This window comes from Pelodiscus sinensis, chromosome 2, assembly GCF_049634645.1.
Source record: "Pelodiscus sinensis isolate JC-2024 chromosome 2, ASM4963464v1, whole genome shotgun sequence".
NCBI classification, from domain to species: domain Eukaryota; kingdom Metazoa; phylum Chordata; order Testudines; family Trionychidae; genus Pelodiscus; species Pelodiscus sinensis.
The window spans coordinates 42,898,321-42,914,637 of NC_134712.1; the positions used below are offsets into that span (position 1 = coordinate 42,898,321).

At 46.1% G+C, this 16,317-nt stretch overlaps 1 protein-coding gene across 9 annotated transcripts in view; it reads left to right on the plus strand.

Annotated features, from left to right (window-relative positions):
- Positions 1-16,317, plus strand: part of LOC112545133 (uncharacterized protein C8orf88) — a 132,282-nt gene that overhangs the window by 14,016 nt on the left and 101,949 nt on the right. For 5 of the 9 annotated variants that reach the window (XM_075920411.1, XM_075920413.1, XM_075920412.1 and 2 more), the window contains exons 4-5: positions 8,901-8,985; positions 11,113-11,219. In XM_075920411.1, the coding sequence (XP_075776526.1) occupies positions 8,901-8,985; positions 11,113-11,219 (192 nt within the window). Of the gene's footprint in view, positions 1-8,900; positions 8,986-11,112; positions 11,224-12,096; positions 13,324-16,317 lie in introns of those variants that run through there. The other 4 variants (XM_075920409.1, XM_075920408.1, XM_075920410.1 and 1 more) reach the window with 2 other exon arrangements.

Consider the following 16,317-nt stretch of genomic DNA (forward strand, 5'->3'; position numbering starts at 1 on the left):
CAGTCCTGGAAATGTTTGTTTAGTTTGAGCTAGAAAAATTCTTCACTGATATGCTCCTTCCATGTCTTAGTGTGCTTGTATCTCTATAAATGACAATGTGGACTTGCAGATCTGGCTTCTCTGTAAGTTGTTTTGGATTAGAAACTTTCCTTTTGGAGCTTGTTTTGTTAAAGACTAGATGTGTAGGTAACCAGTCACTTGCTCATTTTTTTTTCTATCCATTTTACTATGTTCGTTACACATACTAAAAATTCCTGCAATCACTTATGTTCCCTTTTATGTGGAAATATATTCAACACATTTGACACAGCAAATCTCACAGAATATGAATTAAAACTTTCCTCCAAACATGTACCCTAAATGTTTGTTAGAAGAACTTTGCTACATCTCCTTTGTTTAGGACAAACTGGTATTTATTGTGTAATTGTGTTCTCAGTTCATTCTGAGGGCCAGATTAGAGAGATCCGCAAAATGTGCATGTTCTTTGTCCTCTTAGTGTCTGGTGGTTTTTTTTTTGTTTTGTTTTGACTGTGCATCTGCTATTTCAATACTAATTCCTGCTGACTTCCCACTCATGCAATGACTGTGAACACCATATCACAAAATTTATGCTTGAATAGATGTAAAACACATGGTAGCATACAACTTCATAGTCAGCAATGCCCGTCTCCATATGAGATGTTTGCAGAGCTGTCTGGGACAGGTGTACAAACCCAATGTCCACCTGCTGTTTAAATCCCTAGCCCTTCCATGGATAGTAAAGGAATCCTTATGCTGGTGCCTGGCCCCATGGAACCTTTGTTCCAGAGTCTCTTCCACCCACCAGAACCATCCATCTCCATGATGACAGATGCATCTCCTACAGGATGGGATGCCCATTTACAACGTCATACCTGCCAGGGCCTGTGGTCTGGCACCGACAAGAACTTGCACATAAACGTCTAGAACTGCGTGCAGTCAGGAATGCATTCATCAAATTCCTCCCATTCATCGCCAACAGCCACGTCTGACTGTACATAGACAGTGTCGCAGCAATGTTTTACATAAATCATCAGGGCGAAGCCTGATCTCGAGCACTTTGCACAGAAGCCAGAGCACTTTGGAACTGGTGCCTAAAATACAACACAATTATCATGGCAGTGCATCGTCCAGGCACCCTGAATATAACAGCAGGTGCACTCAGCAGAGCCCTCCCAGTCAAACATGAGTGGCAAATGAACCCGCACATATTGGCAGACATCTTCCACATGTGGAGTCACCCTGCCACGGACCTGTTTGCCACACAGTCCAACAGCTGATTCCCCCTATTCTGTTCCAGGGTGGGAGTAGGCAAGAGATCAGTGGGAGATGCCTTCCTCATCACATGGATGTCTCACTTATTCTGTATCCCTGTTGAACAGAGTAGCTCACAAGATAAGGAGGGACAGGGCTCATCTCATACATACAGCAGCAGCATGGCCTGGCCAGCCATGGTTTCCCTTCCTCGTGGCGATGTCCCATGCCCCACCGATCCACTCACCTTGTATCAGGGGATCTCCTCCTTCACCCAGGCTCTCACTGCGGCCACCTGAACCTCCACTGACTACACCTGGAGGTGTGGCTCCTGGATGGTCCTTGACCTAGAGTTGACCTGCTCACAGGAAGTACAAACTGTCCCTTTACACAGTAGGGCGCAGAGCACCTGCAAGACTTACCTTCAGAAATGGAAAAGATTTGCAACATCATGTGTTCTTCTTCATGTGCTCCCTGTGGGTGCTCCACTACTGGTGTCGGACTCGTCCTGGCACCGCAGATCGGAGACTTGCCATACCCGTGCTCAGCCGGGCCATGCATGCACAGTCAGTATCTCGTGCCTTTCGTCAGTGCAAGGTCCGGCCCCCGCCCAGTTCCTCTCAACCGCTCTCGGTCATGGAGGGAGCTCCCTCTTCTCTTCAACAGCGTTCCTCAAAAGTATCTGTAAATAATTATGATTTTTAGTCTATTCTTGTTATGGTTCGTGTTCTAAGCTTGTTTTTTTTTTTAAACTAGTTGTTGTGGCCTAGCTGCCTCAAAAAATATGTAGATAATATAATATATATAAATAAGAAGACGAGCAAAGGATTTAATCACCTATGCTAGAATGTCAGGTTTTGTAGCATCTGCCGCAAAGCCATGCTGACTTCAGATGGACATGCGGCATGTATCAGGTGCTTGGGTGAGGCACGTGTGCCACAAAAAATGCACCCACTGTTGTAAACTGACTTCCAGAGCTCAAAGAGATTGAGAAATGTGCCTTAAAATGATTGTTTGACAAGGCACTTCAACCTTCTGACGTCCCTGCTTCTGCTACTGCATAACATTCTATCCAAAAACTCAGGGCATCTTCTCCCAGGACTGCCATTTCAAAGAAGATAAGGGCATCCCCAACTCAGTCCCTACCAGCTGCTCCAATCAGCAGAGTGAGCTTGTGGGATACACCTGGCATGTCTGGGACAGCCACCTCTGGGTCCTCCGGGCGTAAAGCCCAGGAAATCATCTCTCTGAGCACCGAAGGCGTGATCAGTGCCGGCGCCATTGGCACTGGGAAAGCCGCCAACAAAAACAACTGTGCCAGTGGCACTGACACTCTTGGCACCGTCCTCAACAACATCCCTGCTGGCGCTGACACTACTGGCACCAATAGCGGTGCTGACACTGGCACCATCCATGAAACTAGCAACCACGCGTTTTCCGGCACCGGTAGAATTGGAATCAGCACCGCACTCCCCAGCACCGATGGGAGACAACACCGCTGCAGCACCAAGAGAGGCTGCCGAAAGATACACTCATGTCCCAGCCTTCAGTCTCCTTCCCCAACTTTCTCCCTGGAACCATCTTTCTCTCCTCCACCACGGCAGTCTTCAACGCTGAGTTCTTAGTGAAGATCATATACGATGGAGATGATCATCAGACACTCTCCCACTGGATCTCAGATTGCGTCAAGCTTTGCTCTTGCACAGGCAGCAAACCCCTTGTGCTTTGTGCCGGTTATTGAAACAGACAGCTCCCATTGGCTGGTTTCTGGCCAGAAACCAGCCAATGGGATTGTGCTGGGAGTGGGAGCAGCTCCTAAAGATTTTTCCCCTCCTCTCTGGACTTTTAATTTAAAAAACAAAACAAAACCCCACCCCACAGCTGCATTTCTGAGCGGTGTGTGGGTGAGGCGAGGCAAGTGGGGGAGCCTGCCTAGGGCTCACTGCAGTATCCACAAGCCAGACCCAGTGGCTGGGCAGGATGCATCCAGCCCATGGGCTATATTTTGCCTAGGCCTGTCCGAAACAGTAAGAGCCAGAACACCAAATTTGGTATGCAGTTTCGTCTTATAACTCAAAGCAAGGTAAGAGTTTGGCTGTTCCAGGAAAATGGGATGTTCCTGGAGTGGGGATTGCATCTCCTAAAACTGTACAGAAAAGAAACCATCACCAGGCAAGTGAAAGGAGCTGTCTGGGGGCACCCCTCCATCCAGGATTGGGCCAGCCCCAAGCCTCCCATTCCGCAGGCACCCTAAGATATATTTGTCCAAGTGGGGGTGCAGCATTGGACCTACATTGTTCATTGCCACGCTCAGAAAGGCCTCCTACATGACTGGTAAGGGATATAGGGGAGCTTTCTGGGATCCCACAGGTTCCTTCTTCTCCGACATACTGTGCAAGATGGCGGGGTGCCCCAGAGGGCAAGTAGGCTCAGTGGCATAGTCAGGCCATCAAGTGACATTTCAGGGAGATCTGTGACGCAATCCATCCCACATACCTTCCAAGGATGTTGCTGCTGGAGTTGCCCAGATTTAGGTTAAGTTCTGTGGTTGGTATTCTGGTTACAGAGATCCTTGCTAGGAGGAGAAACTTAAATCCATGTATCGTGGTTTCAGATCTAAACATAAGACTTCCTATGCTCCCCTTTAGGGGGGAAAAAACCCCCCACTTTCCTTCTCTCCTCATCCTCTTAGGCAAGGCCGGCCTTAAGCCAAATCGGGCCCCGTGCCTAAGGGGGCCCGTGCCCTTGCACTCAGTAGTTGGCTCCCTTGGCTTGGCTCAGCTCCCCCTTTACCTCCGCATGCTGTGCACGCCGTTTGCAGGTGAGCTGGGAGACGCCTGGGCGTGACGTCACGTGATGCCCAGGATTTTAAAACTGAAAAGGCAGCGGCGCACGCGGTTCTGAGTCTGGCCCAGCAGAAGGTAGGGGAGGGGGAAACTAGGGGGAAGGCCTGAGAGAGAAAGGGGCTTGTACGGCGGGGAAATGGGGGGGGGGGGAGAGGAAGAGGCTTGTGCGGATTGGGGGGAAAGAAAGGGGAAGGTACTAAGAGACAGGGTGGAGATGAGACAAATACTGACAATGAGGAAAAGGGCAGGAAAGGAGGTGTCAGTGGGAGCGGGGACAGGGTTATGCTGGGAGTGGAGAAGGGAAGGGCATTGGGGGCTGGAGGGGGAGGTGCTGGGAGAAGGCTTGAAAGAAGGGGTGGGCATGAGGAAGGCTGGGATGGAGCAAGGCATGTGTGAGGGCACAGGGGTGTGAGGGAATGGGGGCAGAGTGGTGAGGGGATGGGCATCAGGGGAAAAAGGGGGCAGAACAGTAAGGGAAGGGGGAGGCACCAGTAGGGTGCAGGGCTAAGGGAAGGTGCGGGTGCCAGGGAATTCTGGGGGCGAAGCAGAACTGCAGACACTTGCAGGGGAGGGACCAGCACCAGAGGAGAGAGACAAGGCAGGTGTATAGAGGGGGGTGTTAGAAGAGGGATAGCTCACATGATCAGAGTGGGGCTACTGGAGGAGTGGGCACAGGGGGGAGAGAAGGGCTGGTGGAGGGGGACAGGTCGCAGGTGGGCTGAGGGCAGTGAGAAGGGCAGGAGTCAGGACAGCAGAGGAGGGTGAGGAGTTGAGGGGCAGCAGGCACTAGGGGAGATGATGGAGCAAGGAGAGGAGACATGGCAGCAGAGAGAAAAAGTCAAGGTTTATAAAATATTTATTAATAACTTGGTATGCTGCCCACGGCCAGTTTGTTTGTGCCCCGCAGTGCAGTTTGGGTTTATGTGGGAATCAACACGTGTCCGGCGAGTTGGAGCCGAAACAAAAAAGTAGTCAGAGTAACGATCTTCTGTTGATATGTTTAGTAGTTAAATTCTTGGACTGTCCATTGCTCATGAAAAGTGCTGTCACCTGGATAGAAATCGGGTAAATATTGCATTTTATTAATATCAGCAAAACTGACTTAAATGGGGCCTGTGTGTTGTGTAGTCTTGCCTTGATCTTTGTATTCATGCCTGTCAGTGTGAGAGAAGCTATTTGTATATATTTGCTTGAATATGCAACCACACTTAAGTTGAGGCCCTCAGCATGTTCTGTAAGTATCAGTGTGGCTTCCAAAGTTGAGTTGCCCTAGCTCATCCCTGACAGGTGTCTGTCTAACCTGGTCTTAAATATCTGCAATTTAAGCCCATTGCTTCTCATCCTAATCTCAGAGGCCAAGCAGAACAATTTTTCTTCCTCTTCCTTATGATACTCTTTTAGATACTTGAAAGCTGCTCTCATGTCCCTTTTCGGTCTTCTCTTTTACAAGGTAAACGAGGCCAATTTCTTCAGCCCTGCCTCATATCTCATGTTCTCTAGACCTTTCATCATTTGTGTTTGATCTTCTCTGGACTTTCTCCAGTTTCTCCACGTTTCTTGAAATGTGGCGTCCAGAACTGGACATGATACTCCAGCTGGGGCCTAATGTAGATGGCTCATTCCTTGCCTAGGGGATGTGAGACTGGACAGGTTAATTTCCAATCCTCCTGTTTGTTCTTTTCCTAAGCCAGGAGGGCACAGTAGTTCTGATGGGGGTTGGAGAGGGGATGGAAGCCAGATCCAAGATCAGTGAGCCCTGGGAAGTAGGCCCATTGAAAGGAGATTGGACCTGCGGATGCCTTGGGGGTCAGCAACAAGGGCCTGCTTTGGGAAGCCCCCTCTTTGGAGGTGAATGTAGCAGCATTGAGACACCACCCAGAAGCAGACGCCACAGACGCTAACCTGCAGATTCATGGGATGGGTCTCTCAGATCTTGCACATGCATAAGATGATAGATCTGCAGGAGGGGGGGCAGTGGCGTAGTGAGGTGGCCAGAGGGGTCAATTGCCCATGGGGAAAAAAATAATATAAAATTTAATTAAAAATAGATGTCATACATTTTTAAAAGGAATACCATATCTCCTGCCTTTTGTGTCTTTAGGCCCCCAGTTAAAATTTTCAAAAGCACTTGAGTGACTAAAGTCATGTTTCATAATTAGACCTGGCAATCTAAGCTCTTAAAGAGACAGTTGCCAACTCAGATCTTCAAAGATATCTATCTGATCTTTACACACCTTTGAAAATCTGGTCATAAGTGTCCTATAAGAATGTGAGATGTAGGAGCCCAGTCCTAATTCCTTCAGGGTTATTTTTTTTAATTTGAACATTTATCTACACTAATTTCCCTCCTTTCTCTTTGATCCATGCATTTATTGGATAGTGAAAATTATAGGTCCATGGTCCCCAACGCGGTGCCCATGGGCGCCATGGCGCCCGCCGGGGCATTTGTAGGCGCCCGCAGACAACCCGGGCTGGCCCCGCCCCCGGCGCACTGGAGGCGCTGGCCCCAGGCACGCGACACTCACCGGCGCCTGGTGCGCGGCGCTCGGGCGGCCCCAGCCCCGGGGCACATGCAGGCGCGTGGCACCGGTGCCGGCCCCAGGCACGCAGCTCGGGCGGCGGCGCCAGCCCCGGGCCCACGGCACAAGGGGCTCGGGCGGCCCCGGCCCTGGCGTGCCCCAGGACGCGCGGCCCCGCCCCCGGGCGCCCGGCGTGAGTGTGGCCCCACCCCCGGCGCGTGTGGCCCCGCCCCCGGGCGCCCATAAAGGTTGGGGACCACTGTTATAGGTGCTTTGTGAATATGCTGACTTGAGAGTGGAAAGATTTCATATTGTCATGTATGATTCCTGGTAACTCATCTCAAATATGAAAAACTAGATTGATACCTGTTCATATCAGGAGCTGTTGAATTCAGTTTACCATTTGCAGTATCTCATTAGGATGTTTAGTGGAGAAGATATTGTGTGTGGGGGTGTGTGGTGTTGTGTGGTTTTTTTAAATACTGTGGGCAACGCATGGGCTCACAAGAATTCCTCCATTGTTTTACCATGAGTCTCAAAACATTTGATGTTTTTCTAAAGGCCTGGAGTCAATTGATTATGTAGGAATCTCAGCTTTAATTTTAAAAAAGTTCTCTATACTTCTGGGCCTTACAGTGAAGGCAGAAAGCTTTAAAACTTGAACCCTAAATACTCAAACAAAAAGGCCAATAAAAATCCAGCATGTATTATTTTTAAAATATCTTAGGATTTGTAGACCATTCTCGTAACTTTGATTTTTTTTGGGTTGGCAATACTGCTCTTTTTTGAATTTAGAGAGGTCTCTCCCTTCAGTTTCCCTTTCCACTCTCCTTTTTTGTCACTGGTCGTCAGAGAATCATAGAGACAATGGAGAGTAGGGTGAGTCCATGACTCTGGTTAATGACTGGTCAGGGTGACTGACTATTATCAGCCAGTGGTCTGAATGACCTATCTACTGCCATCTGTTAATCAACTGTAGGAAAAGGCTTCACAAGCAGACCTTATTTATATAGAGATACCTACTTTCTACTGATCTCTGTGGCACATACTTGCTGTGCGGTGCTGCTACTTTTAAGTACCCCTTCTCTCCCCCCCTCCCTCTTTGCTGCCTTTATCTCATAGAGGCAGCAAGGGGGGAGGGAATCGACTAGTCTAAAGACTATCTGATAAGCAAATGCTTATTGGATAGCCGACTAGTCTTTAACATCCCTAGGCAGCAATGATGAAGCTGTTCGAGTTGTGAATTATAGTGGTAAAGTTGGCTGAGCTGACACTGCCTCAGGTTCACTTGTGCAATCCTGTCTTCAAACAGTGCTTATTGGATCCTTGTGAGGTCTACATAGGTTTCACTGATAGACTGAGTTTAAAAAATGGACAATGGTTACAAGAAGCCACTTTTTTTTTAAGATTATTTTGTTTTGCTGTGAAGAACTAGCAGGAGTATACTCAAGAGGGAAGAACCTTTCCCTCCCCCCCCCCCCCCCAAAAAAAGGAAAAGAAAAAACAATCCTACCTTACTGACAAGGGAACAAATTCCTGAATAGGGAAGTAAGGGAGCAGTTGACTATGTGGTAAGCCTATGCTTGTTGGGTAGTCAAATTGATTACTTGCATGCCCCCTGCTTGCTGCTGCCCCCCTCCCTTGCCCCCCTTTCCCCGGCTCCAGCACCAACCCCCCCCCCTCCTTGCTGCTGCCTCTGGAGGCATGGGGTAGGGATCTGCTGCTGTGAAGCAGCCCCTGTCCACAAATTGGCTGCTGGGGAGACAGACACCCCCTGCTCACAGGGGCTGATTTGTGGCAGGGCAGGCAGCCTGGCTCAGTCCCGGATCATGCCTGGTGTAGGACCAAACCTCACTGTGGCTCTGCAATTTAAAACACAGCAGGAGTGGGGAAGCCTGCCCCCAGGCTCTTACTGTGTTTCAAATTGTAGAGCCGCAGCAGGGATTGGTCCCGGACCCATCACAAGCTGGGCTGCCTATTGACTAATCAAGTAGTTGACAAATTCTATCGAGTACTCAAATACCTGCCTCTTAACATCTCTTTTCCAGAATTATACAATGCTGTGGATTGACCATGACCTTCATAACAATGAAAGCAAACTTGACTCTATTGAAGATGATCACTGCAGTTTTTACCCAGTGTAACTTTGCTGTTCTAGCTGATCGTTTCAGTTTGTCAGAAGGAAATGCCAGGATTTGATACATTTTTAGGAATGCTTATGAAACGTCAGAAAAAATTGCATATTTTCCTCTTCTTGTTTTAGTGGTATAAGGCTACTGGAATGCAGGTCTTAAATCAAACGGTGCTCCCTAGTCAACCAGAGTGGCAGGAGTCTGAAACCAAGAAAGGTAAACTTTGTTTTACTCTTGGGGGAATTTTGCAGTACTGTGAATATACAAAGTGTGTGTCTCAGATTTCCTTGCTTTCCTGCAGAAAAATAATATCTTGCTGTGAAAGCAAAGGGAACCCCACCCTCAAGAGCAATCATGTGACCCTCTCCATCAGTGTGTTTTGGGTGCCCATGGCAGCCGGCGAAGAGATAAATCATTGTGGGCTGCAAGTGGGGCTTGAGACAACCTAGCTGGTGGCTCCTATGCTGTGTCATGGTCAGCTGTTACTCCTGACTGGGATGGGAACGATGGGACTTCCTCTTCTTATGGATGGCATCACCTCCAGATTTCTTACCCTCCTTCAGGAAACTCTGCAAACTCCTTCTTCCCTCCTTTCTGCACCAGTTGCTCTTCAGCTTCAGGGATATGGATCCCTGTACTGAGCTTCTCCCCTGCAGACCACCCTTGTAGCAGAGTCACCCATTAAGTCTTACTCCCAGTGAGCCACCCACACCTAGCTCCCCACTCCACCGAGCCCCAACCAGCTGCAACTGGATGTTCATCTCCACTGAGTCCTACTTCCTTAGCATCTGGACCCCACACACCTAGACCCACCTGCTGAGCTTCAACCCCCATCACCTGGACCCCTGCTCCCCACAAAGTCCAGTTACTGTTGCACCCTGGAACCCCCCCCAAAAGCCTCAGTACATCCAGATTCCCTCCAATTCTCCCCCCCCCCCCAATTCCTGGATTCCCCTGTGAGCTGCCCATGTCCAGATTAGCCCAAAGAGAACACACTCAACCCACACACACATCTCTCCACACTTGGATCCTGCCTTGCTTAGCTCACTTGCCCACACCTACTTCACTTGGCACTGAGACACAGGGCCCTGGGATATTACTGGGCAGGCCTGTGCTTTGTGCTTTGTCAGGGTTAGGTTCAGCCTCACCCTTGAGTCCATGTCCGGGGGAGAGTTGCACAGTGATCTCCCAGCTCCATACAGCCAGTGTCCTGTGCTCCCCAGTGTCATGCTGGAGCCTCCACGTACATTTGACAAATTAAATTTTGCAGACTTCTAAAATACTGTGTACACTATTTTTAACATTTTGGTACAGAATGATGTATGTAGATCGTTTGAATTACCTGCTTCCAAGGTAAGAATGGAAATATACTTGTTCCAGATATCAGTAATTGCTTAAAGCTGATGCTTTCCTCTCGTATGTGGATTGGGCTAGCTGAAGGAGCCAGGGCTTTGGAACTTTGCTATTTTGATGTAGAAGTAGTACGGAAAGCTTAAAACTGGCAAGGTCAGTAGACATTTCCATAACTGCTGGAAAATTCTCATTGGGAGGCATATTTTGGGTTTAAGGGCTTGTACGATATGGCTATATTGCTATAGCTGCATTGGTACAATAGCTGACTAGCCAATAAGTGGAAGGTTTGTACCAATGAAGCTACATAAATGTAGCCATAACAGTATAAAACAAAATCTCAGTGTAGACAAGCTTTAACCATAACTATCAAGTGTTTACATCTGCATGTATTATACCCATGTAAGATAAATCATTACACTTACCTGTTTGCAAGGTTGTGTATAAATTAATCTCTTAAATTCATGCCTGTTTAAGGCATCTGCTTGATTGCCCTGGTGAATGTATCCTCCGTTTATCTGCAAGCTTACTACAAATACTGCCCTGAAATCTTATCTTTCCTTAGTAGGGAAATTAGTCTCCATGGCTTCTCTATACAGTATGTTTGCTAGTACAAATTATAAGAGGGAAGTTTGTAATGTAAACTCAGTTCCAGAGACCCACCACATTCATTTTTTATAGAAACTCAGAAACGTCCATTTTTAGCAGTAATTACAATCTCTCCTGAGCTATGTTGGATTTGAACTGGTGATCTCTGCATGAAATATTTTATAGTTCATTAGCAATGACCTGAAAACAGCTAGTCCTTACCAAACTGCTTTTTAACAATAGGATTATATTGCACATGCACAAAAAGTGCATCATTTTCATATAAAAACTCTTAGAAAAGTCAAGCACTGAAAAATTGGGAAATGCCAGAATTTAAGCTGCTTTGCAAACATTACTGTTTAACAAATAACTTTATAGTAATTGTGCATAATCCTATATTTGCAGAAAGAATTAAATACAGCAGAGATTTCCTCTTAAAGCTTTCACGTGTTTCACTCTCTCAAAAGAAGCCAGAATTTCTTCCTGATCATCCTATTGTACTTGAAAAATCAGTAAGTGTATACTTGCAAGACTGCCTTTCATTCCCTGGTGTAAATTGCAGGTAGTCTCCTATCAGTGTTGATTGAGCAAAGTTTAACCTTTTAAAAACCTTTTTGTAGAGGTATGTGATGAAGTTATAACATTACTGCTGTAGTTGGATTATCATCTTGTTATGGCAGAATAACTACAGTGCTCCATGGTGCTTGCAGCTGTGACTTTCTTTGTTGCCTCTTAACAGTGGATGAGATCTTAACCTTGTCAAAATTTTACTGTGCCTGGCTTCTTAGCTATATTACTTTAACTTTCCTTCTTAATAGCTACAGAATATATCTTCAGTTTGGTGTGGCATACTTTACCTGATCTCTACTTGCTGTTGGCAGCATTTTATAAAAGTCAGTGTTTGATGTAATGAACTGCTGTGGTTTGGGGATTAATCAGCTCCCAAAATCTCAAATATTTTCTGTAGTCATTATTTACTCATACTGTTATTTCTCTTTCCATTTTTTTGGCAAGGAACATTTTACAAACAACAAACTGGTCATGTTTGTGTGGAAAGTCCATGACTGTTATGGCTGTTGCATCTGCATGCACATATCAATAGCCGTTTAAGTCCAAGGCTTAAGAAACCAAACTTTGTCTTGGTATTCTCAGATACTTTGTCCAAAAGCCACCTCAAACTGATGAATGGCATTCAAGTAGAAAATCTTGCACAAATAAGGATAGATCATCTTTGTTAAGGTATCCAAAATCTTTAAATAATAATAACTTAATACTTCGCTCTGATAGCCTTAAGAGCCTTAATATGCTATTTAATTGCAGTGTAGAGCAAGTATGCATTCTATTTGCATTAAATACATGAATTAACACCTGCTCTCCTCTGATATACAGTATTCCTGCATAAATTCAGCCTATTCTGTGCCTGTTGGGGAAGAAGTGAATGGTGATTGGGACATCAGGGCATGCCGCCTTGAGAGCACGCGTTGGGAAAACTCCCTGGATGCCAAATGAATTTGTTCTACAACAGAGGAGGAATGAGTTTTTCACATCCTCCCTAGAGAATGTTGTGGCCACTATAGTTGAGAAACCATCCAATAGTATAGTGGGGTATTTCTGAAGAACCTAGACATGACTAAGATGTTAAATTGAAGTTCTCGCTAATTGTGTAGTCAATACAAATTGTATCAACTACACAGTCGGTAAGGAGCCGCTCTGCAGAGTGGCAGCCGGGGTAGCTCCCAGAGCGGGCTGGAGCTGGGACTGAGCAGCCCTGGCTCTGGGAGCCACCCGTGTTGCAGCTCTGAATTTTAAATGTAGTAAGAACTGCTGGAGGCAGGCGACACTGCAGAGATGGTGCTAGGGGGAACCAGCTTTTAAGCAGGCTCCCCCCAGCACTGGCTCCTTTCCCCCCACCTCTTACTGCCTCTTAGAGAGGCAGAATGGTGGTGGGGGAAGTAAGTAATCAAGTACTCCACTCGACTACCTGACAAGCTTATACATAGTAGACTACTCGCTAACGTCCCCAGAAATTATTTCATTTGTGGTACAGATGCAAGTACCAATCATCTTCCAATCAGCAAAGAACATACAGTAATTGTGTACAAGACTGATCAATTCCAGAGCCCAAGCTCTTAATACTGACTTTTTGGAGGATTTTTGTGACATTTGGTAGTGGAGCTTCTATAGTAGGGCAGGACTTCTGTGGACATGGTTCGACATCACTTAATTGTATAGATCTAGATTTTCTTAGAGGGAAATCCACCTGCAGTACTATACAGAGAGCTTTTGTTTTTGTGAAATCATAATTTCAAGTTGTAGAAGAAGACCTGTATATACCTCTTCTATCCTTGAAGAGATTTGGTTACTTTTAGGGATGTTTTCTATATAGAGACAGCCTGTCATCAAGATAGTACTGCCTTTATTAATGTACAGTGAGAGAAGCTACAACCAGACATGTTTGTCTGTGAGCCCTTGCCTGAGGTGCATTAGAATCTTATGGCTCTGTGGGATGTTGTGTTAGTGAACTGAGTTTTGCCCATATCACTTCAGAGTCATGTCGCTTCAACAAACCTATCCATTTCCTGCTAATGTCGGTACAGAATAAAGTTTGTAAAGCTTGCTTGTAAAGAGGTGTGAACTTCTATTAAGTGACTTTGAGTTTCTCAGAACTGTACAGCAGTATGTGTTCTGTAAGAATAGTCTCCATCAGTTTACAAACAAACTGCTTGTCTTTCTTTTACAATTGAATACATAAGACCCTCCCTAAAAGTATAGTTGGTGGTTGTTTGGGGTTTTGACATATGTAAGATAGACCAGATTCTTATCAATGCCTAGATTTCCCCTCTCCTCCCCCCCCCCCCCCCCCCCCAAGATTTGAAGCAATATGCTTAATCTTATGAGTATTGTAGTCTAGACAGACTGATCGGAGGTTCCACCTCTTTTTGTGAACTCAAAGCTTTCACATGGATACTTTCCTGTGGTGACTGTAGCGGTTTCTTTAAATTATCACTATAATGAATGTCCCTGGGGATATGGAGGTTTTTTTAATTTTTCAAGGTTTACAGAACTCTCTCTCTCCTTATTTTACTTGCTTCATATGCCTATCTCTGTAAGATCCACTTGGAATTTTTCTTCTGAAATCAATGCCCAATGTGCTGGCTTTGTATCCTAGAAAATGGAGTTCAAACTTCACTGCTTATCTAATCAGATGGAATGTCTGCTTCTGCAGCCAGTTTCTGGTCTGCTTCTGTTCAGGAGACTTGTAGAGCAGCAGTGAGTTCCATTACACTTTCATGTATGTACTTTTTGTCTTTAAGCCAAGTTTATGGCTTCATTTGTTGGTGTTGGAGACTTCTACCCAGGATAGGGGAATCTAACACTCCAGTCCCTCAGTTCAGCGATTCTCAAATTGTGGGTTGGGACCCCAAGTGGGTCATAATGCTCTCTGAATGGGATCACTAGAGCTAAAGCTGGAGCCCCATTTCACAGGGCGAGGGCCAAAGCCAAAGCTTTTGCAGGCTTCAGCTCTGGGCAATGGGACTCAGATTGCAGGACCCTGCTTGGAGCTGAACTTCAGCTTTGGTCCCCCTGCCCAAAGCAGTGAGGCTTGGGCGTGGCCCCAACACATGGGACAGTGGGGCTTGGGCTTCAGTCCCCCACTATTGGGGCCAGAAGAAATTTTTGTTCTCAGAAAGGAGTCATGGTACAATGAAGGTTGAGACTCCCTGCTCTAGTTTTTCTAAATGATCTCTCAAGTTTCTGTCATAGGCACTGACCTAATGGGTGTTCCATGGCTCAAGCACCCATGGGGAAAAAAGTAGATGGTATTCAGCACCCACAAGCCACAGCTTTGGCAGGCTCTGGGGCTGGCCACCAGGCAGCTATTTGTCAGCTTTTGGGGAGTCACTTGGAAGAAGGTGGAGAGCAGCAGGTGTGTGGAAAAGGGGGGGGGGAAAGGGGTGAGAATCAGAGGCTGGTACAGAGGAAGAGTGAGAGCAGGCTGTCAGGGGAAAGGCTGGAGTGGGGGTGTGGGACCTTGTTGTGGAATGCGGGTGACTCACCCCTTGGAAAAGGAGTCAGTTCCTATACTTTTTATATTTACATTTTTGTTATTCATCTATCTTTTTAAAATAAAAGGATTGGAAAAAGTAAACATTGATCCCTTTCTACTGCAGTTTTTCCCCCTGCTACTTAACTGTAGACTGATGCCTGGAATTTTCTTTCAAGAGGAGACTATTTTCATAGAGCCATTTTTGGTCAACATATATTTAGCTGTGGCACATCACTGACTAACATTCTTTCAGTTGTGACGTGGGGAAGGCTGCGGCTTCCCGTGGCTACCCTAAATGGCAAACTTTGCCAATGGGAGCCACAAGGCTCTGTGGCCACAGAGCTGGTAAGTAAATTCACCTGAGCAGCCAATTAGCAGGTTTTTCAACGTTGTTTTGTGGACCACTTTGAGAAACATCGGCCTATGTGGATCAATGAGCAATAGTGCAAACAATGGACATAAAAAATGGAAAGAAGAGATTGCTTACAGATCTAATTTATTTAGGTTTGCTTGTGCAGAATACATCTTGAAGGTCCTTAGTATTGTTTGTAATCTAAAGGTGTGTGTCGACTACCTAGTTTTGTCGACAAAAGTGGACTTTTGTCGACAAAACAATACCAGCGTCTACATTACCGCGGAGTTCTGTCGACATAACGTCGACAGAACTCCGCGGTTTTGTCGACGCTGGTATACCTCATTTTACGAGGCATAACACCTTCTGTCGACAGAAGGTGTTATTGCCTGTAACGTTGCGTCCAGACTACGGAGTTCTGTCGACAAAGCGGCTTGCTTTGTCGACAGAACTCCATGTGTCTGGACGCAAATTGTCGACGGAAGTTTTGTCGACAGTATCTGTCGACAAAACTTCCGTCGACAAAACGCGGTAGTCTAGACATACCCTAAAGTAGCATAGTTTCTCTTATTTCTAATGAAAATGAAGATTTAAGTCTTAAGAGATTCCAAAGTGAGAATTACTACTGCTTTCTCAGGTATGTTAATGTATAGGTCCACTATAATCCCTTTATGGGCAATTACCAGTTTTAACCTACTATGAAGGTCTTCTAATTCTGTTTCTCTTCAATAATGGATAGAGATATATTTATTACAGATCCCTGTTAGTGCGGGTGTTAGACAGTCTAGGCTAAACTCAAAAGCATTGTCCATCAATGGCTTGCTAACTACAATGTGAATGGCTTGCTAACTACAAAAGCAGCTTCTGCTCTCTTGGAATTCACACCTCTAGATCAGCTGCTAGAAGTGGGCCTCATCCTCCTTGATTGGATCCACCTCGTTATCTCCAGCCTGATCCTGGCCTGCATATTTATTCCTGCTTCTGGAAATTTCCACTACATGCATCTGACGAAGTGGGTCTTTGCCCACGAAAGCTTATGCTCCTACACTTCAGTTAGTCTATAAGGTGCCACAGGACTCCTCGTCGCTTTTGCAGATTCAGACTAACACGGCTACCCCTCTGATATTGTCCATCAATGACATCACCTTTCTCAAATGTAAATTATTATAGCACGTGTCTAAATGTTTTTCCTCTACTCCAACGGGAGATT